The sequence below is a fragment of the Astatotilapia calliptera genome, chromosome 20 (genome assembly GCF_900246225.1).
Source record: "Astatotilapia calliptera chromosome 20, fAstCal1.2, whole genome shotgun sequence".
NCBI classification, from domain to species: domain Eukaryota; kingdom Metazoa; phylum Chordata; class Actinopteri; order Cichliformes; family Cichlidae; genus Astatotilapia; species Astatotilapia calliptera.
Window position 1 is genome coordinate 824,573 of NC_039321.1, and position 25,428 is coordinate 850,000.

The 25,428-nt window shown below is 46.8% G+C and overlaps 2 protein-coding genes and 1 long non-coding RNA gene across 22 annotated transcripts in view; 2 read left to right on the plus strand and 1 right to left on the minus strand.

Moving 5' to 3' along the window:
• Positions 1-572: 572 nt before the first annotated feature.
• On the plus strand, positions 573-19,225 carry trim101 (tripartite motif containing 101). Of its 7 annotated transcripts, none has more exons than XM_026154966.1 (12): positions 573-2,198; positions 3,932-4,216; positions 6,679-6,848; positions 6,935-7,115; positions 7,285-7,380; positions 10,839-10,916; positions 11,571-11,726; positions 11,802-11,824; positions 11,925-12,049; positions 14,035-14,279; positions 15,582-15,711; positions 16,768-19,225. In XM_026154966.1, exons 2-11 carry the CDS (start codon positions 4,034-4,036, stop codon positions 15,666-15,668), a joined length of 1,344 nt encoding a protein of 447 aa, XP_026010751.1. In that variant the 5' UTR covers positions 573-2,198; positions 3,932-4,033; the 3' UTR covers positions 15,669-15,711; positions 16,768-19,225. The 7 variants fall into 7 exon arrangements, with proteins under 7 accessions (XP_026010751.1, XP_026010756.1, XP_026010752.1 ...); XM_026154971.1 differs by having other exon boundaries at positions 14,062-14,279; XM_026154967.1 differs by having other exon boundaries at positions 4,010-4,216.
• LOC113013844 (uncharacterized) lies at positions 7,304-9,777 on the minus strand. 2 transcript variants are annotated; one of them, XR_003270873.1, is made up of 4 exons: positions 9,618-9,777; positions 7,905-8,119; positions 7,694-7,771; positions 7,304-7,364 (listed from the first exon to the last, which is right to left on the minus strand). It is a non-coding gene; the product is annotated as an uncharacterized LOC113013844 (long non-coding RNA). The 2 variants fall into 2 exon arrangements; XR_003270872.1 differs by lacking the exon at positions 9,618-9,777 and having other exon boundaries at positions 7,905-8,277.
• Positions 19,226-19,842: 617 nt separating the features above from the next.
• The window catches only part of tpd52l2b (tpd52 like 2b), a 17,099-nt gene continuing 11,513 nt past the window's right edge, over positions 19,843-25,428 (plus strand). For 6 of the 13 annotated variants that reach the window (XM_026155014.1, XM_026155015.1, XM_026155018.1 and 3 more), the window contains exons 1-3: positions 19,847-20,100; positions 23,025-23,182; positions 24,153-24,301. In XM_026155014.1, the coding sequence (XP_026010799.1) occupies positions 20,082-20,100; positions 23,025-23,182; positions 24,153-24,301 (326 nt within the window). In that variant the 5' untranslated portion in view covers positions 19,847-20,081. Of the gene's footprint in view, positions 20,101-23,024; positions 23,183-24,152; positions 24,302-25,308; positions 25,369-25,428 lie in introns of all 13 variants that reach the window. The other 7 variants (XM_026155010.1, XM_026155011.1, XM_026155012.1 and 4 more) reach the window with 3 other exon arrangements.

A 25,428-nucleotide genomic window follows, 5' to 3' on the forward strand; every position in this document is an offset into this window, starting at 1 on the left:
TGCAGTGCAGTACCTGTAATACCTACAGCATGTTCTAATCGCTCTAATAGGATATTATGGTCGACAGTATCGAACGCTGCACTGAGGTCTAGCAGGACAAGCACAGAGATGAGTCCACTGTCAGAGGCCATAAGAAGATCATTTGTAACCTTCACTAAAGCTGTTTCTGTGCTGTGATGAGCTCTGAAACCTGACTGAAACTCTTCAAATAAACCTCTGCAGATGATCTGTTAGCTGTTTGACAACTACTCTTTCAAGGATTTTTGATATGAAAGGAAGGTTGGAGATTGGCCTATAATTAGCTAAGACTGCTGGGTCTAGAGATGCTTTTTGAGTAAAGGTTTAGCTACAGCTAGCTTGAAGGCCTGTGGTACATAGCTGATTATTAGAGATAGGCTGATCATATTTAAGATCGAAGAATTAATTACGACCAGAGTCGTACGTAGTGAGGAGGTAAAATTATTAACAAGATGATCGACCTCTGTTAGCGTTCAGATAGCTGCTCTGCTCTGTGTTGGTACAGGGCATTGAAGATGATAACAGTGGGTGGATTATATTCTTAAACTTAGTTACAGCGCTTTCAGAAAGACATCTACTGTGATGAAGTCTACTCTCCACTGCTCTAACCAATTTGTGGCTGGTCAAAACTAACAACTGACATGGGCCTTAACATCCACCAAGGCAGGAAGAAGTGCCTCAGCGAGCTGAGAAAGGGGCCTGGCATTGACACATACTTTTTAAGAAGTAAGTCAAGAGGCAGGAGAATCCCCACAGTCCTCAGGGCATCAGCACCCCGTTCGAAGTTCATTGTCGTACAGACCCTCCCATAGTTTTCAGATTGGAACTCCAGGAGCAGTTCCCAGTCTACAGTTTAGCAATCTACACTCAGTATTAGATTCTAGCCCAGCCGGCCATTTAATATCAGCCCATAGCTTGGAGTTTAGCCACCAAATGCTAGCAACACACTTGTGTACAGATGTAAGCCAGCTAGTGAGCTTCTCTGACTCACTGACTCGTATCATACTCCTTTCACAAAGTTTTACAGCCTCCCCCAGAGCATTATCATTCCCAACGTGTAACATACGGACGATTCGTCACATTCGTTGGTATGTTTATATTATTCTAATACGGTAAAATATATTTGTCCTACAGCGGCCACCATAGCTAGGATTATGCACTTCAGTTGGGTAGAAGACAGAACTCTGCTGACATCTAGTGGTGAGGTTTAACACGCTGTATCTCAAGTATTGTAGAAGAAGAGTGTGGAGACAATAAAGATGCATTTAAGCTTAACTACTGAATTACAGTGATGAGATTTAATTATTATATAATAACTGATCCTGTGTGAGGAATAAAATGTAGTCTGGTTTAGAAGTGTGCAGTGCTGGGTTCCCTTTCATAGAATAATATTATCAAGATGTGTCAGTACCAAAGTGGTCAGCAGGAGGTGCTGTTGTGTCAGACTGAACAACAAAAAAGCTAAAAACCCAAACTGCTGCGAGTGTTTCGCTGTTTCAGTCTCACAGGCTTACCAGCCGGGTGCCGGAGCTCTGAAACAAATGATTTTCACAGTAGCACACCTGAACTGCCCCGCCAACATGACCTCACTCCCAAAAAACAGAGAGCCCTTGAAAATAAAGGCCCACATAGGAGACGGTTAACTGTTGAGGATAAACGCTGTAATCTGACAGCCATTCTCAAACACTTACATCAGACAGATATTGTAAACTAGCAGATAAAAGCTGTACTGATGTATTGTTTTCCTCTGTGACCTGTTTGTGAAATACTGCTTCAGATCTAAAACTTTAAAAGGTCGAAGCAGAAAACCAGAGCTGAAGGATCAGGCTGAGCTGGCTGTTCCAGCACGGCCAGGGCTTAATCTGTCCACATACCAGCCTCCTCATATGGAAAGTGTGTGTGTGTGTGTGTGTGTGTGTGTGTGTGTGTGTGTGTGTGAGAGAGGCTGAAACCTGACGCCCCCTCAGGTCAGCCCCCCTCCACACTTTTCTGCAGATGGTGAGGAAGTACAAGAAGACTCAGAGAACAGGACAGTTTTGGTGAGGAAGACGTCTGGACTCTTTCTCGCGGGACACATTTGGAGTCTCTGAAGAGAAGAGCTCACGAACCGTCTGACCTCCGGCCGTCTCTGGGTGGGTACTCGCAGCACCAACCGGACGACGGCAGAGGTAAAACATCCAGTGAGTCTTTGACAATCCATCTGAAGTATCAAGAGGACCACTTCATGCTAGTGGCTGCCTCTGTTTAGGAAACTGTGTGCATCACTTAGAGCAGAGTTTCCAAAGTGTGGGGCCCATCCCTTAGGGGGGCGCAGAGCCATTGCAGGGGGGGGGTATGAAAAGAAAAAAGTAAAAGAACGCTTGGACGCTGCTAGCATAACGGTTTTGATGAGGCGCCCACACAAACGCAATCAGGAGATGAAGCATCGCTGAATATGTTTCCAAACCAACTTCATTCTGAGCCAAAGACTAGAAAATATGGTGAAGCAAATCTTCCCTTTGGCTTCACCTGCACAGGTGCTGAGGTAGGTCTCCCTGCAGGATTGGTTTTCCCTGCATCAGGAGCAGCGCTGGGCTCTTCAAATCATGGACAAACAGGATCCCACAGCTGTTTATGTTTTTGAACCCATTTTGCACAGAGAGGCATTTTTTGAAAAATGTATTGATGCAATGTTGAACATTATTACACAGGAAAAACAACTACACGTAAAATAATCACAGCGTGACGCCTCTGCCTTTGTAAGCGGAGGGACAGTAACTGCGTGTAAACCTGCAGACAGTCAGATTAACAGTATTTTGTCGCTATCTGCCATTCTGCTATTCATCTCATGTAAACAATAACGTGGCCAAAAAATCTCCGTTTACGGTGATTCGAAACGTTTACGTGGACGAAACAGCTGCGTGTTCAAAAATACTCGTGTAGGTGCGGACGCAGCGTAAAAGAGTTAGTAGTTTGTTTTATTACTGCCTGTAATTTATTGCAGTTTACTTGCATTTGCTTAATTGTTTGCTAAATGTTTGAGGTGAAATAAACTGCAATGCGGCAAAATATGGGTGTGTGTGGTTGGAGGATGTGTTTGTGCGGGGGGGGGGGGGGGGGGGGGGCATTTTTCCTGGGGCCTAGCAAAAGAGGTTTGGGTAGATACGCAGGAGTTTGTTTCCTGTCTCTTTCTCGTGGCGCAGCTGTGGGGTCTCTCCATCATCACCTCCGCACTCGTCAGCCTCGTTAGACTGAACCACAACTCAAACTGTGTTGAGGAATGGGCTCTGAGTCGGGTGTTTGTGTTGTGACCGTATGCATGGAGCTGCAGACAAACACAGCATTTCGATTGGCTTCTTTTCCCTAAAGTCCGCACAGCTGACTGAGAGGTGCACAGGTCTGTGTGAACTTCAGAGCCGAAGGGGAAACCTGCAGTCTGAGCTCGTGTGTTCACAGGTGTCCCAACCGCGATACTAAATGAATTATTAATAATTGCATTAAGTCTGATTCAGAGTCTCATCTGTCACCTTATAAGAATGAATCTCCTGTCAGTGTAGCAAAGGCATCGCGCCTCTATTTTGAAAGGCTGCCAAAACCAGTCCAAACAGTGTGAATAACAAGGCTGGACAGATGTTAACGATGGATGATTTTAAATGATCATCCCATGAATCAGCACAGCTGCCAAACACTTGTCACTTTGCACAAACAGGGTCGTTCACAATTAACAGCCGCCTCACAGTCGGGGTCATGCAGCCATCTTGAATTTTGTTTCATCAGCAGGCTGATTAGAAGAGCAGATGTGCAGATGTTGGTACCTGTGAAATGAAATGTTCCGCTTCTCTCTTAGAAAAACTGCAGATTTAAGTTTCACATCTTAGACCCCGAGGTTACGTCCACCTTTTAACTACAGTCTATGTGTGTGTGTCTGTGTGAGTCACTGGTGCTGCTTCACAAACGTCACAGCTTTGTGTCTTTGCTGATGTGAAGTGAGTGTTTGTACTGCTTCTACCAGGAGGTGAAGCTCGGCGGAGCGCCCATGTCGCTGTCAGCTGACCTGAGCTGCCTGCAGGGCAGCAGAGGCGCCGAGCGCGAGGTGGCGCTGACCACGCTGGAGAAACAGCTGATCTGCCCCATCTGCCTGGAGATCTTCAACAAACCCGTCGTCATCCTGCCGTGCGAGCACAACCTGTGCAGGAAGTGTGCCAACGAGCTCTACCAGGTCTCTCTCTCTCTCTCTCTCACACACACACACACACACACACACACACACACACACACACACACACACACACTCACACACACACGCACACGCGCACGCGCACACGCACACGCACACACACACACACACACACACACACACACACACACACACACACACACACACACGTGGTGTGCGGACAGATTAAGTGGATTATCTGTGGCTAAACTGGGACATGTGGATGTTTAACTGGTTTGCTCACGGAGGCACCACAAAGTCAGCTGTCATGAACACATTCACTGTTATTGTTCTGTGTGTGTGTGTGTGTGAGTGAGCACAGCACAGACACACACAAGTAACCAAGTAAAGATGGCCACAGTGATGTCACAGGTTGGTGAGCGCTCGAAGCTCCCCCCTCATACAGAGGTTACCTGTCCATCACTGTGTAGCCCCGCCCTAATCCTCCTCCACTACCTGCTCCTCTCTGACTCTAACAGGACCATCATTTCTAAAATGAACTTCCTTTTTGTTCACTCACACCTGAAACCATGAACCAATCAGGAAAGACTTCAGGCGATCGTGGCTCAAGAGTTGGGAGTTCGTCTTGTAATCGGAAGGTTGCCGGTTCGAGCCCCGGCTCCGACAGTCTCGGTCGTTGTGTCCTTGGGCGAGACGCTTCACCCGTAGCCTGCTGGTGGTGGTCAGAGGGCCCGGTGGCGCCAGTGTCCGGCAGCCTCGCCTCTGTCAATGCGCCCCAGGGTGGCTGTGGCTACAACGTAGCTGCCATCACCAGTGTGTGAATGGGTGGATGTGTGAAGCACTTTGGGGTCCTTAGGGACGAGTAAAGCGCTTTACAAATACAGGGCGTCCGTCTTGTCACAGACCGCAGCTGCCCTCTGCTGGACATTACAGAGAAGGTGTATTGTAAACACAGCGTGTGCCCTGCAGAGTCTTCTCCCCCAGCAGTTCCTCCACTCGCACATCCAGGAGCATCAACATCTACACTGCTGCCATTTTTCTTATTTCACTGTCTGTGTATGAAGATATGACTCCAAATGTGCAACATGGTAATGAAACCTGCTGCTGCCTCACATCTGCGAACATTTTCACGTAAATCAGAGCCGTGCTAATGTTGACCTCCTCCGGTGCTCCAGCCTGAAGACAGAGGAGGGGAGGGGGGAACAAACGCTGTGATGGTAAAGGAGGAGCAGAGCGAAGGTTTATGGAGGACAGGCAGAAGGTTATGTTACAGAGGAAGATGCTGGGATAGGAGGAGGTGGAGCTAAATCTCAGGGCTGGGTGTCGTCACTGATTTCTAGAATCGATTCGATTGGAATCGGGGGAATTTTGCCTCAGACAGTCAGAAATATTATAATTCTGATCACGCATCAGCACATTTCCATATTTTTGCATCTATAAAAAGGAAGCTGACACTTGTGAGACTTTGTCACAGGTGTGAGCATCACAGCAGAGGCCTTTGTGTCAAAGTAACTGAGGATAAAACAGAAAAACATGGAGGTGGTTTTCCTGGTCTGGGATTTATACAAATATTCTGCAGTAGATCAAAAACGAAAGAAAACCATTAATCAACATGTGAACATGACCTGATGCTGCTGACGTGAAGCAGAGCAACGTTACGGAGGTTTGATTACAGACACAGCTGAGAGTTTTGCTCCTCGTCATCATTTTAAAAAGTTTACATCTCTTCAGTCTTGAACTGCAGAAAGGAGACTTCCTTGTTGGAAGTCAGCACATAACAGTAGACTGGTGGGTAACAAGCCAGTGAAAATGCAGAAACAGATCTGTAGATGGGAAGCTGTTCGTGCCGTTCACTGAGACACAGAGCTGTGCATTACGTGTGATGGAAGCAAAACAGAAAAGCTAAGAAGCAATTCATGAGAAAGTGAACTGCGAAGCGTAGTTTGGATCTTCTTTTGCTTGGTTGTGTCAACTTTGCTTGGAGAGAGATGAAACCTTCAGCTCAGAATCTAGCACAAAACAACCGAGCACCGACTCCAGCTGTGAGCTGAGAGCTGAGAATGAAACTGAAGGTTGCTGAAATCCGGAGAACGGCTTTGTTTGTATTTCATTAGTAAAGGCTGAACAGAAATAGAGTAGAAGGAAGCTCGGTCCGTCCTGTAAGGGAGTGCAGACGTGGAGCTGTGATCACAGTAAAGCAGTGAGGAAGGACACAGGTGGGCACAGGTAAGCCGGGGCTGGCAACAACAACAGGAAGTAAAACCACAATAAGACAGACCGCCAAAGTAAAACTGGAGGTGACCAAGCACAGCTAACAGTACAGCAGATACACAAAGATCACGTAGCGAGGATCATTTCTGTCACTTTGATGTTGTGTGTCTTCGATGCTCCAGTAACAGATGTTGTGTGATGGGAGGCTCGGCCGCTGTTTGCCGCCCGGTTTGTGCGTCACGATGGCGTTCGGGGTTAAGCTGGCATTTTAGTTTCTTGCTTCCTGTGTGCAGCCGTCTCTGTTCCACGCTCGGACCACCATGTCGGTGAACAGCGGGCGTTTCCGCTGTCCGTCCTGCAGACAAGAAGTGCTGCTGGACCGCCACGGCGTCTACGGCCTTCAGCGAAACCTGCTGGTGGAGAACATCATCGACATCTACAAAGAGGAAATCAACAGCACCAGGTTGAGTCACAGCCAGGTGATGTCTGACGACAGGTGATTAAAGCAGAGACGCGGTGTTTAACCACTTCCTGTGTGTTCACCTCCAGGCCCCTCCCTCCGCCTTCACCTCCACCTCCTGCTCATTCAACATGCTCCGACCACGAGGGAGAAAAGGTGAACATCTACTGCCTCACCTGTCAGGTTCCCACCTGCTCGCTCTGCAAAGTCTTCGGGGCCCATCAGTCCTGCGAGGTGGCTCCTCTGAGCGCCATCTACCAGCAGCAGAAGGTACTGCAGTGACCTGCTGCCTGCGTTATTATTGTTATTAGGCGCTTAAATAAATGATCTCTGTGTTTGTGTGTCCGGCTCACACTGTTGCTCAGCTCTCACAGCTGTTTTCTGCTGAATGACCTGCAGCTGTTACCACCTCATGCAGTCACTTCCTTCTGTTCTCCAGGACCAGCTGCGCGAAGGCGTCGCCTCTCTGAGGGCGTTCAGCGACAAAGTCCAGACTGTGATCAATGAGCTGGAGGAGACCTGCAGACACATAGAGGTGTGTGATGTCAGCGATAACCAATAAACAACAATAACATTCATTGTAGAAGTCTTGTGATTGGCAGCTCAGTTCACAGTGTTAGAAACAGTCTGAGCTATGAGACGGTCACGGTTTGCCTTTCAGCATCCGCACGCAGGAGTAGCAGTGGCGTGTTTCTGTTGGGGGGCAGGTAGGGGCACAGATAGTGTTAAAAAAAGTCTATCAACTGTTAACCATAATGCAATAACCCTATAACCCTAATAACTCTTATTAGAATGAGATTTTAAAGGCTGTCAATATTAGTCTATAAGTAAGACTGGAGGTTCAATACCATGTGGATGGCCCGGTGTCGTACATGATGTTTCAAAAGGCACCGCATCCTGGTTATCTGGTGGATCATGAACAGGTGCTGGGATAATATCAAAAGATTACATTTCATTAAATAATGTTACTATTTGGGGTTGGCAGTGTATTGTTTTAGTGTAACAATAAAAAAACATGTTATTTAAAACAGGATTTTGTTTTACTTTCCAGTTACGTACCACAATACAAATATTAGGATTTGTCCCCTATGGATCGGTTGAACATCCCTTCCTTGCATTTTCCTTGTTCGTTCTCTCTCACACACCTTCATTTGTAGAACTCACAGGTGACAATGATGACTGCGGACATTGTTCTCTGCTTCTGGGTGTATTTTAGCCTTCTTAAGGAAGAAATCTTTTCATTCTTCCTGTTCTTTTATCTCTACTGGTTGGCTCTGAAGTAATAAAGCAAAAACTTGTGTTACAAACAACAACTTTCCTGATGACCTTGACTAGAAGTCAGGGATGTCAACTTCCGGCCCTCGTGGACCCTATCCTGCACGTTTTAGATGTTTCCTATCCGGTTGTTCAGTCTGACGTCACTAGCCGTGTCTGGGTCTAAACTCCGCTGCAGGTCCATATATCAAACGATCACTGTGGCATTACTGAGAGTTGAAAAACTGTCTAAAGTCTTTCATCTTTAATAAAATGATCAGCGTTCTGCTCTACCAGGTGTAACAATTGAGTTTAACATCCCGGCATCCATGAAAATGGAATTTATGACATTTAACGGAGTTAGAAGTTAGCAGGGAGTTAGCTCGCTAGCTTCTATCTAAATACAATATAGCATGTCCTGACTGCGGGGTTTTGGAAACAAATTAAAACGTACAGCTCTGTTATCACTTCCAGCATAAATGAAGACAGAAAACTAAACAGCAGTGACGTTTGTAGGGTTACTGAAGTTGGGCTAGCTGGTATATAATGATGTGCTACGTGACCGCTAGCGACACAGCTATGTTAGCATAATATAAACAAGCTAACTTTTTTTTCCACTGGATAAAAGTTAACGTGAGTGTTCTCGGTGGTCAGGAACAAATGTAATCGCATGGCAGGATGCTGTAAAAGGACCAAACTTCAGCCAGGAGAACAACTGAGATAATCCATCCACAATACGAAGTTAGTCATTCATATACTGCTGCATGGGCTGGGCTGTAGTTACATCCTAAGGGTTTAAAAACTGAGCTTAAATAAATGATTAGTGGTAATAAAAGCCGAGGGAGGTCAACAGGGATCACTGACTGTTTTAGGAGCTTTTTGAGATTAAATAGAAGAAAATACAAAACATTAAATATGTTAACAACACAAAAGCCATATTAAACGCAGACTACTTTAGACCCGGAAGTAGGATTCGTCGCGTCATCACTGAACAACCGGATACCAACAGAGCCAGTTCAAATCAAACAATCCCCAAACACCTACGTGTTTGTAAATGATCCTTTAAATCAGCTGTGTTGAAGTCTGGAAACATCTGGAACCGGGAGGACCAGAACTGCACATCCCTGCACTGAACATGGCACAGGGGTGATTCACTCTATTCATAACATGGAGCTGGCAGATAGGATCAGTAATGAGAGAAATTAGCTGGACCGCACGGTGCAGTGTAAGTGCTGCCTCATGGTAAACTTTGGTAATATTGATGTATACAGAACACTGGCTGATGATACAGTCAGCTGGCATGGTGACGCTGCCAGTGTTAACCTGCAACCAAACCTGCAGCTCCACACAGCAATGCTACGACTTGGATTGTATCTTATAACTCATAACTCTTATGCTAGCTCCCCCAGCAGCCGACTGTCTCAAATATGCGACGGCTGCAATAATTCTTCAAGTGTTATTTTTTCCTTGGGATTCTAATTTAAGTTTACTAAACTCAACAAACTTAATATTACTTACTGGGACATTTATTCTCTCCTCATTTTCTTTCGCTGAAAAATCATTTTCCGCGGTGTCTCTTTCGTGCTTGGTTCTCCATCCTTTGCTAACCTGATGCTCATAGTGCAGAAGCCAATGCTGCATTCACTTACACTCGGACATCCGAGTTTCACGGTGAAAACATAATCGTACATTGGCTATTTGATTGAATTTTATTGTTTTAGCTTCGGGGTGGCACCTGGGTGGCCAGTCTGGTTGGGGAGGTGACCTGTGCCCCCCCAGGCCACCCCGCTGGACACACCACTGCTGAGTAGCCAGTTAACAATGAAAGTTTGTTTACAATCTCTTCACCGAGTGTATTTACAGGCTGTGCGGGGATAGTGCTATATACAAGACGTGAGGGGGGCAGACCTCCAGGAATCTGGGGAAAAGAGGATCACACACACGCTCCTCCCTCTCTCTCAGCTTTGTGACCAGTCGCTCCTTCCACACACTGCTCCTGGAACAATGCGATGGTCCGAGGAAGCTCGATACAAACAAATGCACGTTAATATTCTGCACACGGGCACGAGAAACTTTGGCTTGAACTTGTTACTGACGGGAGTTTAACAACGATCCAGCGCCAAACAGCAGACCTCTCCCCTCTTCAATACCGGCTGGTCCTGATGAGGTCCAGGTGTTTCCAATACAGGGAGGCGTGGGCCGAGGGCGTGAACCCACCATGATGTCCGCCCCAGCAAAACAGGAGAGAGAGAGAGAGCGAACATAATGACCAGCTCCTTGCTGATCCCGCAGGTCGTGACAGGGACGTGTTTCAGATCGTTTCATGACACCTTTGCTCATCTCTTCACTTTGTCAATTCAGCAGATGGCCCCGCCCCTCCCTGAGCCTGGTTCTGCCGGAGGTTTCTTCCAAAGGTTTTTCCTTCCCGCTGTCGCCAAAGTGCTGCTCACAGGGGGTCATATGATTGTTGGTGTTTCTATGTATTATTGCAGGGTCTACCTTACAATATAAAGCACCTTGAGGCGACTGCTGTTGTGATTTCGAGCTCCTCAGACTGCAGCTGCAGAACATCTGCACAAAAGCTGCTCGTTAACACGTGCACACACATCACGATCCAGTTATTGAGCATGTGATGAAGCAGAGTCTGCACGAAGATGAATTCAAAAGTGTCAGGAGTCCATGAAAGAGCCTCGTGGTTTATCTGCGTCAGACCTGACTGACTGTGTCGTTGCTCCTCAGGAGAACTGCAGCATTCAGAAACAGAGCGTGTGCGAGAAGTTCAACCGCATGTTCTCCATCCTGGAGGAAAGACAGAAGGTCAGAGTTCAGCCCTCGTCCTCAGTGACGTCGGGACTTTAAAATATAAATGTGTGCCGTGCGCGTAGGTTTCCTGTTTTATTTTGGTAGTCCCGTGTTGCTTGTGCTTTGTCTTCAGTCTGACTTCCTGCCCTGTGGCAGTGTCTGCTGTGTGTCCCTGTGTCTCCTTTCCCTGGTTACCCTCAGTGTGTCTGCATGAGGAGTGAGCTTCCTGTTTGGACTTTGCACCAATAAAAGTACGTTTTTGTTTTTGAAAGCTGCAGACCCAATCAGACGACTGCAACCTCACAAAGTCCTTCTTCTTTTACTTGGTTGCCTCCATCGCTGCTTCTGTTTCAGCAGGAAGCTTCAGTTCCCTGACGTCACTCTGTAAACGCTGTGAGCAGGAAACTGATTTTACAGTCCCAAGCAGAAAGAAGCAGTCGCTGTTTTGTCACCGCACAGAGACCCGCCTGCTGCTCTGTCGTGTCTTCGTCTGAGGGACGTAATCAGGATAACGTCCTTCGGATGAGGACACGTGTCCTCAAACACGTTGCAGCCTCTGCGGTGAATGTTCTTGCGCCTGCTGTCTGTTTGTGACAGAAAGCTCTGTACTACGTCTTGTTTGAACACGATGGTCACGCCTCATAGTATTTCTTTTTACTGTGATCGAAGGCGATGGCGCAGCGAATCAGCTCTGAGCAAGAGGAGAAGACGGGCCACGCGCGGGCGCTGGTGCGTTGCCATGATGACAGCATGGCAGCCAACAGCAGGCTGGCGGAGAGCGCCGCGAGCAGCATGGAAGAGCCCAACATGGCCGCCTTTGTTCAGGTGAGCGACTCCCGTTTCCTGTGTGCGGCGGTGACGAGTCTGACTCGGCTCATTTGTCTCCTCCTCCTCTTTCAGAGTTCAGCAGAGATGATCACAAAGTGAGTGACGGGAAATATTCTTCACGCCTTCCTTCACTTCGTCAGCATTAACCAACCTTCTTTTGCTTCCTATACCTCCTCGCGTCCTCGCCGTCCTCAGGGTGAAGGCGGCGAGTGCCTCGGGTCCGTCCGAGACGCTGAGACCAAGTTACGAGCGCCTGAGTCGTTACAGGGTTAACTTCAGCGAGCAGGAGAGGGCGCTGAAGAGCATCGACTTCATCAAAGGTTCGACTCGTTCGGCTCATTTCCACCTCCCCAACCCGACACAGGGCAGCTCTGCATGACACGAAGGCTACAATAAGCCATCTTTATATGATCCTGCAGCGCTTCCTGTTTAGCTCCTCCCACTTTAAAGTGCCTTTCCTCTGATTGGTTTAAATGCTGTGGGTGTGGCTTCTGTTTGGAGCACATTACTGCACAATGAGCTGGTTATGGGTTGTTGTTGGAGTAACCTCACAGCAGCCGTGTTATCGGTCAGAGGATCCGCAGTGTGCGACGCCATGTTGGCACCAACACTCTGAGGATGCAGGAGGTCAGCTGTCATCAGTGATACCTGCCCAGGTGCTTCCCTGTGATCATCGTAACCAGTGTTGGTCAAGTTACTTGAAAAAAGTAATCAGTAACTAATTACTGATTACTCCCCCCAAAAAGTAATCCCGTTACTTTACTGATTACTTATTTTCAAAAGTAATTAATTACTTAGTTACTTAGTTACTTAGTTACTTTTTAAAAACACGATTTACAACCTGAAGAGGTGATAAAGTGATAGATCTTTCAGCCCAATTCTACTTTTTCTACATAATCCATCATACAAAATGTAATCAAATGGAAAAGTCTCTTTTTTTAACTTGTTTTATTAGTTTTAATCTTTTAACTTTATGCATCAAGCAAAAACTTAATTATCTGCAACATTCTCTGACTGGAAGAAATTAGTTTAACATGTAAACCTATTTTCTGCACATTCCAGCACATAAAATAAAATATTTTTTGTGTTTACACTCAGTCTTTCAAATAGATGCAAGTAAAACACAGCAGAAAATAAATAAAGTCAAAGACTCAGCGGTCCTGTTGCTCTATTTTCACCTGTAAAGCAGGAGCAGGGTAGGCGGAGGGTTACCCTGGTGCAGGTGTGCCGCGGTCAGTGGAAGAATCCGCGAGTTTCTGTGAGTTTCCCATTACGTCGTAGCTACTCGGTGCTTGTTGGAAGTTTAGGGGTTTTTTCGCTGTAAAAAGAAGTTTTCTTCCCACGCACAGCGGACACTAATGTTTTTGTCACTTTTTATGGAATCAAACTCAAAGTAAGGTCAGTACTTCCACGCTTTAAACGCTGCACGCTCATACTCTCTCCCGCACTCGATATATTATCCACTGTTGATCTGCACACAGCTGCTGTCACCAACGTCGCACTCGCTTACGTCACTGTCATGAGACATTCTCGCAAAAAAAAATCACGGTTTTAGTAACGCAGTAACGCAGCGTTCCTACGGGAAAGTAACGGTAATCTAATTACCGATTTTGCAATAGTAATCCCTTACTTTACTCGTTACTTGAAAAAAGTAATCAGATTACAGTAACGCGTTACTGCCCATCTCTGATCGTAACACAGATGTCTTCAGCTGCAGCGGGTTACCAAACTAATCAGGTTGTAGTGTTTTATCTCCACAATACAGACACGTGCTTTAATTTAACGTCCCCTCCTGAAGAAGCAGGGCGAGGGGCGGCGCCTTCACATGTAGGTGTAGTAGGCGCCAAGCTTGGTCCTGGAGGTCCTGAGCAGAGGCAGAATAACTCACAGTGAAGCTGCTGCAGAGCATCAGGAGCCACGTCAAGAATTCAAACAATAATGACGACGAGTATGAAGGACTGCAGCTGCAGACGAACTAGTGTGAGCAGTATTCATTGGTCCAGCTCTCAGCCGTTAGACGTGGGCGTGCATGTTAAAGGTCACTTCTATAAAACCCCGCCCATTTTTAAGTCTTTGTTCATTTCTGTTCATGCTCAGATTTTCTGAAATCTTCTAAAATTCAGAAAATGGAGCGATGCAGGAGAGAAAACAAAAATGAATTGAATGAAAAGTCGTGGAGTAAAAGAATGAAGCAGCAAATACATTATGAATAAATAAACATGTTTACATCACTGCATTATTCGTGTTGCATTTACATCAGTTCATCTCATTATTTCCTTTGTGATGTTGGCTCCTCCTCCCTCAGCATCATGGTTTTGTGATATCTCTCCAGTCGTGAAGGATGTTCCTGAAGAACCAGAGCCAAAAGAACCCAAAGATTCTTTGATCCAGAACACAGAACCAAACGGCAACCAGCAGGCCGCAGAGGAGGTTTCAGAGCAGGAGACTCCTGAGCTGGACTCGGGTCATATCACGGAGGGAGAGGAGGAAGCCGCCGCCGAGCTAGCTAAAGAGGGCGGCGAACGGCAGGAGGGAATGAGCACACAGCAGGTAGAGTATCACACCTGCTTTAAAGACGCTCACCTTTACATTTGATTGTAAACTACTCAGAATTTCTCTAACATATAATCTAATGAAAGAGTCCATCAGTAGAGCTGAGGGTCGGCTGTGAGACATGAAGGTTGTCCAAATATGGTCACTTCCTGAAACAAAACCAACATGGTGGCAATTGAAACGTTACCAATGAGGCTTCAAAATGCTACAAACCGTGAACAGCTGGACCTCACTGACCAATGGGCTTGAGTCTGTGTCCGTCTTTTGTATACAGGGTTTGCAGGAAATGCATGTTTTACTAAGAGAACATTTGCAGGTCTCCAAAACCATCACGGAGGGATAAACACAGCGAGTGGTTAAACATGTGGCTGTAACTGTCTTCACCTGTCAGTGTGAGGGGATGGATGAAGAGGAGGAGGAGGATGCTGACTTTTACCCCGGCTGGTGCACAGCTGGCTTGAGCCCCTCAGCTCCTGGACAAACCCTGCCGGAGGTCCATCGATGCATCAGCGAGGACGGGTTCACTTCATGCTGCTGGGGTCAAATCTCCTCCCACAAGGCTGCCTATCTGTCCTCCATGAGTCCCCATCTGCTCTCATATCTGCTCAAAAAATCCAGCAGAAGAACCTCAGAGCGAGGAGGAGGAGGAGGTGCAGGGCTGGGCGTACCTGTCCGAGGCCGCTGAGGAGCAGCTGAACGAGGCCGAAGGAAAGGGAAGCAAAGGATGCTCGTCACTGGTGCCGGCGCAGTGAGCTCAGGGTGAGGCTGGGGAGGAGCGAGGAGGATGAAGCTGTGAGGAAGGAGAAGCGTCACACGGAGAGCAGAGACGGCGAGTTTGGAGCGTCGAAAGGAAGAGAGGACGACGAGAAGAAACCCAAAGGCTCTGACGTCACCGTGGAGACGAGAGGTGCTGAAGACGCCCGTTCTCAGGTCAGTGTCATCCTTCGTCATCATCATGGACCAGGCTCTGCACGCTGCTCCCACCCACAGATATGGCTCCACCTCCACAGCTGCTTCTTCTTCTCTTTTTATTCGTTTTGTTTCTGCGAGCCGAGCGTGATGCCGGGCGCCGGCGCAGCCTGCAGGCTCAGACATCAGTTTAAATATGGAAAAGGGAATAATCAGAGCTTTAACCCTCCATGTACGGGAGCAGGAGGGAAGCACAGCTACACCTGAATGAACAGGTGGAGACTTCCCACCTGAGCCGCTCAGCCGGCTCGTTAGAGTTAGCAAATAATCCACCGCATCTCACCTCCATCCTCTTCCTCATCCCTCCTCCACCCTCCTCTCCACCTGCAGGCTGTCACACTGTTCTTCTACCTGCTCGCCCTCCTGGTCATCCTGCAGAGGGCGTGGGCTTACGTCGGCTGCTTTATTTGCACATAAACGCCACACGGAGCCGCACGAACATCACTGCCGCACAGCTCAGGTATGCTCACCTGCGGCATGCTTTTATTGTGAAAAGCATGTGACTCAGAATACTTTTATTTTAAAAGGATAAAAACAGCTTTTCTAGGATCCTTTTGGTCAGACTACATTAAAGATGAATTAATCTTTACTTTTAGACGATCACTGATGCGTTTTATTATAAACATAATAATTCTGCTTCTTACAGAAAACACTTTAAACTCACAGCGACTACAAATAAATGAAATCAGGTTACAGTCAGTCGAATTTGTTTTTAAAGCGAGCACTGATTGTCTAAAAAAATCTATAATAATAAAATTATTTGAACTTTATTCTTTTTTATTTTACTTTTTTTTTTACCCCCATACTACTATCACTGTTACCGCAGTACTTATACTATTAATACTCTTACTGTGTGGTACTGAGTGGAGCACAGGAGCGTGGTGGGACTGGACAAACTTACAGTGCAGACAAGGAGCGGAGACTCAGCTCTGCTGACACCCTGTGGTCGGTCTGTGTAATGACAGTTTTAATTCTCTGTAGTATAAATATGGAAGCATTATCACTGTTTTATTCAGGCTTTATTAAAGCATAATATTATATCATTCATGATAAACATTTCCATTTATTAAATATGTAAATTTCTCTCCCACCACACGTCTGTCATTAACGTTGCTCTAAAATTGAATTCATAATAATCATCTGAAACATGTCTTTGGGCCAGTTTGCTTAAGCTCTGCGGACACTTGATTTAATATAAAGAAAAGCTGTTTATAATTATGTAAAAGCTCATTCATGCAGATTAAAATACAATAATGCAACATTCTGTAATCGTGACATCAGAGCGAGAGGAAATAAAGACCAACCAAATCCAGCAGGAAGTCAGTTTGGAAATAGAAAGGTCAAAGGTCACCATTTTGAACATCAGGACAGGATTTAAAATAGTTTGGAGCAAACAGGAAGTTTATCTCAGGTATGAGACACCAGGTGAGCTTCCAGGTGACGTCTTGGTCGTCTCTGCGTGTTAGAGAGCCAAATCCGTTTTAACCATCTTTTAATCTGAAATCTTAATCTGCAGGATTCAGGAGACTCGTACTGCTCACGCTCACCTCCACCTGCTGTCCCTCCAGGAGGGAGACTCACGGCCCCCGCATCGCTGCCTCCACCTCCTCCACTTCCTCCTCATCTGCCCAGTTTTTCTCCTGGCTGAGCCCCACCCACAACAAGAGTTAGGCAGTGGGTGGATGGTTGGGGGGGATTCCTCTGAGAGATGTTTGGTTGTTTGGGCTCTTATTTTGAAATTGTGCCTGAGAAATTACATTTTTGGGCTCGTTTTTGTAGAAAGTGTGACAGACGATCGCTGACCTGACAGGAAGTGAAAGCAGAGAAATAACGAGGTTCACAGGCCGAGGAGGCGTGATACATTTATGTGCGTGTGTCGTGATGATGATGATGATGATGATGATGCTTCTCACATATTCATTGTTGATTTTTAAATAATAATTTTTCTGATGCTGATTTTGTTTCATGACTGACTCATTCAGTCTTTGGACACTTTGAGTTTCTGCGTGTTTTGTCAGTGATGCCTGAGATTAGGGACAAAACAGGTTTTAATTTTCTAAAAAATATTTTTGATTTTTCAAAATCATATTTACATATAATTGTTACACAAAGTTTTGGCCGTCTCACCATGTTTTGGTCTCCCAGGTGTAACATTTTTTAATAATTTATGTTTTTGCTGGAGAAGTGCAACGTTTTTGTCAACACCATCAGACACAAAGAAATGCAAAATATATATTTTAAATAAAGTGTTTCAGCTAGTTTGACTTTTAGCAGCTTCTCTGTTCTACTGTTTATGCTTTCAAACTAATTAAACCACATTTAAAAGTAAGATTGTTTGGCTTTTTGTTATTAGAGTTACAGTCGTACATATTTTCAGAAGCTTGTATTTAATCTCTATAAGAAACAATCATATTTAGCAGCATGAAAATTACACATTTATTGAGAAAATTAACTTTTTTTATTGGAATATCATGAGGGAGCAAAACATATGGTTCTTCAAAAGGGAAAAATAAACAAAAACCCAGAATTTTGGAGTTGATAAGGTGTTGACGGTGGAAGCGTTGGGAAGGTTACTTTTCAAATGTATTCCACTACAGATTACAGATTACATGCCCTGTGGCTGTGACGCAGTTTTATCACAAAGTTGTGCCATAAATGAAATTAAAACAAAAAAACTCACCACGGCATGTGTATCGAACAGGAAGTGGTAAAGGGGTCCTCAGAGTGTAAGCTGCCCACAATCATTCCTGATTTTTTTGTACTTTTTTAAAAAATCTGATGGTGTTGACAAAAACTCTGGACACGATTTTAATCACTTAAAATATGCAAAAATAAATTTCAGGTGTACATTTTGATATTAAATAAGGTATTGACTTAAATACTTAGTGACTTGATGTTTCATTTTACATTACTGTTCATTTTTCTCTCTGTTTTAATATCATCACACCTGCTTGTGGACAGTGGATTTTTAGGGTACTGGTAATGTATTGTACCATTTAAAGTAAATATATATGCATAACAAAACACAAAATCATACTTTTGTTGTGTAAACATTGCCTTGGTTTGTCTCTTAGTCAGCTGGGTTAACACTTGTGTGCATATTTTTAACCCCAAAATCGGGTTTTATCGGCGGACGTGTTTTGTCCCTTATCTCAAGAATCACTGAAATCCACGGACGTGGTGTTTGCGCGTGTGTCATGAGGGCGTCTCGCAGGTTTAAAAATCACATCGGTCAGATTTCTGAGGCTGGAGACGCTGTGCGTGCTGCGAAGAGCTGTTCTGCATTTCCATTCACAGATAAACACAAAGTGTCAAACCAAAGTATTTCAGCAGCATTTTGCAGCTGTGCTGAGGAGAAACCACTTCCTGTTTGGATGACTGCCCTTTAAAAATAAAAGCACACCTGCCTTAAAGCGCCAATCAGAGCTCAGCAGACCTGTCACACTCTCTGACGGTGTGTTTTTAGGTTTACACACAAACACGTCAATGTGACGTTTTTGTGTTTCTGCTGCTGTAAAATGTGTCGTCATGATTTAAAAACACGTTGGTCTAAAGTAAATCTGTCACCTGTGCTCCTGGAGTCCACGCAGAGGCCCACTCACAGCCGGGTTTCTGCCACAGCTAACAGTAATGCTAATTATTAAAACATTGTTTTCTGTGTGTTATAGCAGGTCTTACAATATAAAAGCACCTGAGGCATCTGTTGTTGTGATTTGTTGTTTCTGTAACAGGTAACCCACGAGCACGCACAAGCTCTGAAAAATATTAAAGTTCATCAATATTATTTTTGATTAAGGTGCTAAATTACATTTATTTACACAAATATGCATTTGAGAGGTTGAATGTAGTGACTGCTCTCAGACGTGCGAGGTGCTCGCTCATGTTTGTGACTAAAGTCAGTAGTTCAGTTTGAAATTCATCGCTCCTGTTTAAAGAGGCACGACTCACTATATTAAATATATATGAAATTAAAATGAATGTTTGTCTTTTATTGTTTTTATGACAGGTGTGCAGTGAATCTGATAAGCACTGTACCTGTGTGTGTGTCATAGATAATCTCAGAACAGCTGAGTAACAAACCGAGAAGAAACATCTGCTTACTCTTCACGTCGAGAACATCTGTGCACTGTGATGTAGAGATGCAAGCCGGAGTTAGAACAGGCCTGGGCTGTACCTTCATGTTTGTACCACAGGACGGAGCAGTGAGTCAGGGTGACCTTTATTTAGCAGGTAAAAGCATAGCAGCATCCGGAGGAAACGCGGCTAAAATAAACGAATAAAATAAAAAACCCGCTGATGCCGTGTCGCCCCCTGCAGGTCAAAGTTTACAGTGGGTTGTTACAAAAAACACCTTTAACCAGAGTGATGACACACCTCAGTGTGATTGGTTCACTGTGTTTCTGCCAGTTTGGAAATGTAACGTGTAATCTGTTCTTCAGAATTGTACTCGGACTGTTAAAAAAACGTGAAGTCTCAGACACTGATGAATATATCGATAATGGATTTTTTTTAATTTCCGAGGCAGGTAATCCACTATTTCTTAATAAAATAATAGAGGAGTCATCAATAAATATTTCCCAGTCATCGCCTCCAGGCACTAACGTAATATTTTGAAATTCCCCGCCGGATGTGCCTCTGTTGTTTGGCGTTAATTTCACGGACCGTGGGATAAACGACTGCTGCTCCCCGTGTGTTCTTGTCGACGACTTTCTGTCAGCGAAGCTGTAGTGTGGACGGTTTGTGCTCAGTGTGCCGCTCTGCTGTCCGCTGCGCTCCACCTGAAACTTTAAATCTTCGAAAGAGGAGTTTAATCCGCGAGAGAGCGACGCCATGGACCCCGCCAGCCAAGGTAACGCTGAGTGTTAGCCTAGCACGGAGCTAGCCTAGCCTAGCCGAGTGTGAGAGTGCGCAGAGCGGCTCTCAGCGGATACTTTAGCCACTTTAATCGGTCATAAACGGCCGACAGCCCACTGTGTGAGCCCGGTTTGATTGTACGAAGCTGGGAGATCACCGAACATTGGCCACAGGCCCGGTTCCCGGGCTCTGAGCTCGGGTTTGTGGGTTAGCCGCTGAGTGGAACTTGAATCATATTAAAAACGGAGCTCCGTGTTTACGGACACGGACACTGCCGACGTGTTTAACCAGCTCAGACTCCAGGTAGAATTGGCTGGCTGCCCCAAACGCAGCAGCAGAGGCTCCTGTATTTACCTGGAGCCTCACCTGAGTGAGTCACCGACCCCTCCTGTCAGGTGGACACAGCTAACTGGCTGTTAGCATGCTAGTTGCTGCTGTGTCATCACTGACTTTTCAGACTGACAGCTTCATGTTGTGTTGACGCTGTGTTTACAGCTGAATCAGGCTGTGTTCTCTCACACTGCCAGGGTGGCTTAGCATGATTCACAAATCAGAATAAGCCTTACAAAGGGAAGTTTTAAACAGCAGGTGGGTGGAGCTTTTGTTTGTCGTGATGACATCATACAGCTGGAAGAGTAGAAAAAGTGCAGAATAGGTCAGCCTTAAAAGCAGCATTTAGTCAGACTGTGAAGGGAGCTTTGTCTTTATTTTAAAGTGAGGCGTGAATTCAGGTTTCAGGACAAAAAGGAAATGACTTCCTATTGATCATCTGCTTTTAATAAAGCCAGCACGTGCACCTTTCTGTCAGTGGGATTAAATTTACTCGAGCTCAAAAAACCCAGATTTGTTAAACGTTCAACATCAGTTCAGGTGAAGACGCTTGTTTTCAGTAAGACAACCCCAGAACGTGAGGAATAAACGGGACAGACGTGTCTTGCGTCAATGCTTGAGCCAATAGGATCCGAGGTGACCTGATGACGCCTCGGTCGGCTCCTGCAGGCCCTCTCTCTGTGAACTCCCCGCGCTGCTCTGCAGCTCTAATGGACGTTTTCAGAGCAGAGGTTACTGCTGCCTCTCGTCTGTGCGCAGCAGGGCGGATAAAGAGGGACGTCCGAGTCTGTGAAGTGACCCCGCAGTAACTACCCGATGAAGCAGGAAGAGGTTTGCTGACTGCTTTGGGTCGGCCTTCAGTAACGAGGCTCGGTCGCTGCTGGCTCACAGGGCGAGGCAGCAGCTGTTGTGTTGTGTTATCAGCAGAAGTGTAAGGAAGGTGTGGTTCACATGCAGGACACGGCTCAGCGTCTGCAGACTCGTCAGACCGCTGCCACATCAGATGATGAAGCTGATAACGCGCACACACACACACACGGTTTCTCTGTGAGGGCAGTGAGGAAGTGAGACCGCAGCCGGAAGCATGAAGGATTAGGAAATGACTCTTCTTCAGGGGATCATGGAGGGATGTGCGGGAACAGACCCACAGTGATGACACTGTCGAGAAACCCTTTGAGGCAGCGTCACCTGATGCTTCCCACCTGACCCTGTCAGAGTTACCTGAAATATTCCAGGGTCTGATGTCTGGTCCCTGCTGTGTTAGGTCAGTAAAATCCTTTGGGGGTTCTTAATGTTTTGACCATTTTGGGTCAGGTGGTGTAAGCAAACGTGGAGGTGGAAGAAACTTTGATTTTATTTGTTACTCCCGCTGCAGTGATGTAAACTGGGAACGCCCCTATAGCAGCGACTCCACTTTCAAAATTAGAGTGGGGGGTTTGTCAGTCATAGATTAATACTGTAGCCCCACCCCCACCTGTGACACTAGCAGGACCATTTTTGTATGTCACATGAACGGTGATGTTGTTGCTATGGCATTCACGTAAACACAAGAAGGTCATTTTTACTGTGATTAAATGTTCCTTTGAAGGCGCTGCCCAGGTGCTTGCATGCGGCCTGTGCCGAGGGTCCGGCTGTAACGCTGTGTCAGCGCTGCTGTAACCAGGAAGTGTGGAAGGACGTCCTTCAGTAACGACATGAATGATGCCGGCGAGCATCGAGAGAACATTGTGTGGTGTTTTTGTGCCTCTATAATTGCAGATGTTGTCTATTATTTTGAAATGCTGGGCTGTAATTCCGAGGCTGAATCCTGCACACTCGGGTCAGTGTAGCTGCGCAGACACACACACACTAAAGGGTGTTTGTGCGATGTGAAACCTGATTTAATGCATTATGACTGTCAGCACAGGGACAGCGTTACTTTAATGCACCGGGGGACGCTGGGTAAGAATCGCTTTGACTGCCATCTGTCCATCGACACACCCCCGCCCAGTAAAGTCTGTGACAAAGGCGGGCTCAGACGGACGCACAATCGTACAATAATCTGCTCTTCGACCGTGAGTCAGGATTTATTGGGGCCCAGCTGGCTGTGCTGGAAATGCGGGTAAACCTGCGTTGAGGCCATTGCTCATTGGCTGACACACCTGCGAGGTCACCATTATGGTGGTCTGTGTCGTCTCTACAGTCGGTCATCAGTGAGATTTTTTTTTCTCAAGTGTGGATCCTGGTTTAAATGAAACGGGTGGAGGTGGTGGAGGTCACAGGGTCATCCTGCTGATTTTTACCATTTGCCGGTCTGACCGGGGTCGCCAGCGTTTCCTGCTGACTCACGTCCACCGCCAGAGGTCCTCCGTGTTGGACCGCACTGGTCCACAGGCTGCTACGCCCATCAGAACCAGTCCTTCTGTTCCAGCATGACTCAGTTTCTTTCTCAGTGTGGCGGTGTTCGCAGCAGCTGCTGCCACTTCCTGTTTGATATCAGCTGCCGCCAGCACTCGCCTTTTCCTGTGTGTGTGTGTGTGCGCGCGCCTCTGTTGCTTTCAGCATTGTCTCAGTGTCTCTAATCCCGCCTCCTCCTCTTCCTCCTCTCAGATATCAACCTGAACTCTCCTAACAAAGCTCTCGGCGTGGATCGCACAGACAGTCTGTCCGACGTGCCCGTGGAGGGCGCTATGGGGAACCCAGCCAACCCTCCTCCACCTGGCCTGACGGAGGAGGAGGCGGAGGAGCTCCGCACCGAGCTCACCAAGGTACACACCACACCTGCTGAGATCCCAGGTGCTCGACAGCACCTGTGTGGTGGGGGCGGGGCTTCTTTAAGTGTTAGTTTGCAGTGTTTGGATCCAAAACTGGAGCTCAGGAGTTTTGAAATGAAGTGTCAGGTGACTGATTACAGCGAAAGGTTTCACTGAGCAGCTGTTTAATTTAACCCTCTGATCCTGTGACTGTCATGACATCATGAGCGCTGCGTTTACGCCACGGCCTCTGCGGTTAAACCGTTACTTGAGCCTGAAATAAAAATGGTAAATGGCCTGTGTTTGTATAGCGACCCCAAAGCGCTTTACATATCCAGTCATCCACCCATTCACACACACATTCACACACTGGTGATGGCAGCTACATTGTAGCCACAGCCACCCTGGGGCGCACTGACAGAGGCGAGGCTGCCGGACACTGGCGCCACCGGGCCCTCTGACCACCACCAGTAGGCAACGGGTGAAGTGTCTTGCCCAAGGACACAACGGCTGCGACTGTCTGAGCCGGGGCTCGAACCGGCAACCTTGTGATTACAAGATGAACTGCCAACTCTTGAGCCACGATCGCCACTTGAGCCTGTTTTTTTTTAAAAAAATTTTTTTTATATTGAGATCAGACGCCCGGACTCGGCGGTCGCTAATGGACCGGGTGCTGGTTACCTAGGTAACCTTCTAATGTACTTACTACCACTTCATCAGTCAGTCAGCAGTATCCTGAGCTCTCACTGGTAGTCGCTACAGTTGAGAACAATTTTATTTGCCCCGCCCCCTTTGTGTTGCCAGTGTGTGTTTGTTTTCTTCCTTCCTGTGTGAACGCAGCTTTCTCCAAGCCTCCAGAAAACAGTTTGAGGGGTGGGGGTGAATAAGGATGGTGGTGTTTACGGTCTCTCCATCAAATAACGTGACTTTCTGTGGAGTTGGATTTAAAGCTCCTGTTTTAAGAAAGTCTGTGAATGTGTTTCAGGTGGAGGAGGAGATCAACACCCTGCGGCAGGTTTTGTGCGCAAAAGAGAGACACGCCGCAGAGCTGAAGAGGAAACTCGGCCTCAACCCGCTCAACGAACTCAGGCAGAACCTCACGAGGAGCTGGCAGGACGTGCAGACCTCCAACGCGTACGTATCTGTGAATGCGCCGGGAGGTTAGGCTGTCCTCGGAGAGCTTTCGTATATCTCGGTGCTTTACGTTTCAAATGTTCTCCACAGCTTAGACTAAATAAAGGCTCCATTCAGTCCCAGCAGATATCGCTCACAGCCTTCAGCTCAGCTCTGAATAACAAGAGGACCGAAGGTTGGACTCATGCAAACATTGATTTGTTCTGGATGGCGTCGCGTTTAATTAGCCTAAATTCATGTGTTTGATGGCTTTGGCTTCCTCAGCTGGTTCTGTCAGAGGTTTCTTCCTGTTAAAAGGGAGTTTTTCCTTCCACCGTCACCAAAGCTGTATCTGGTTTGCCACGATGTGGACTGAACCCCGGGGCTGTCAGGCTGGGAGGTCCCCACAGGTGAGGAGACGAGCTGTTGAAGCATGAGTACTGTTCAGCAGTCGGAGGCTCGCTTCACCGAGGCTGGAGGTTCAGCCCGAGTCTGTGGATCCTGATTGGTTTGCAAAGAAGAAACTGAACAAGTTGAAGGCCTCGGCTTGTGGCACAGCCACATCTGCACATAGAGTCCAGCTTCACCTGGTTTGGATCCCACCTCCTGATGCTGAGGAGGAGGTGTGATCCTGAGGATGTGCAGGGAGCACCTGCTGATAGACGAGCTTCTGGCACAGGATGCGAGAGGGTGTGTGCGAGTCCCTGCGGGCGCCGGTAGTAACGAGCTGCAGACTGACCCATCCGGTTTCACGTTGCATCGTTCAGATGAAACGGAAGCTGCAGAGACAGTTTCATCTCTGACGCGCTCAGACGCAGCGGCGCTCTGCGCTTTAATGGCAGCAAAGCTTTTCTGAAGGAAGGAGAAGTCACTGCTGTCTAACCTTCTGTTAGTGAGGGGCAGCCAATCAGCAGAAAGTGGGTCTATAAGGGGCGGAGCTTGTTTCAGACAGAGCTGCAGGATGACAGGAGGGGTTATACTGAAGTGTGATTCAGGCTGAGCTGACGCCGTCCTGTGTGTGTTTCCAGCTACGTGAGAACGGCTGAGACGCTGGGCGAGTGGAACGAGCGGGTGACCCGTTCAGATCTGTGAGTCGACGCCGTGCTCGCTGCTCGCTCTGTTTGCGCTCTCACGCTCTGACTTTGGCA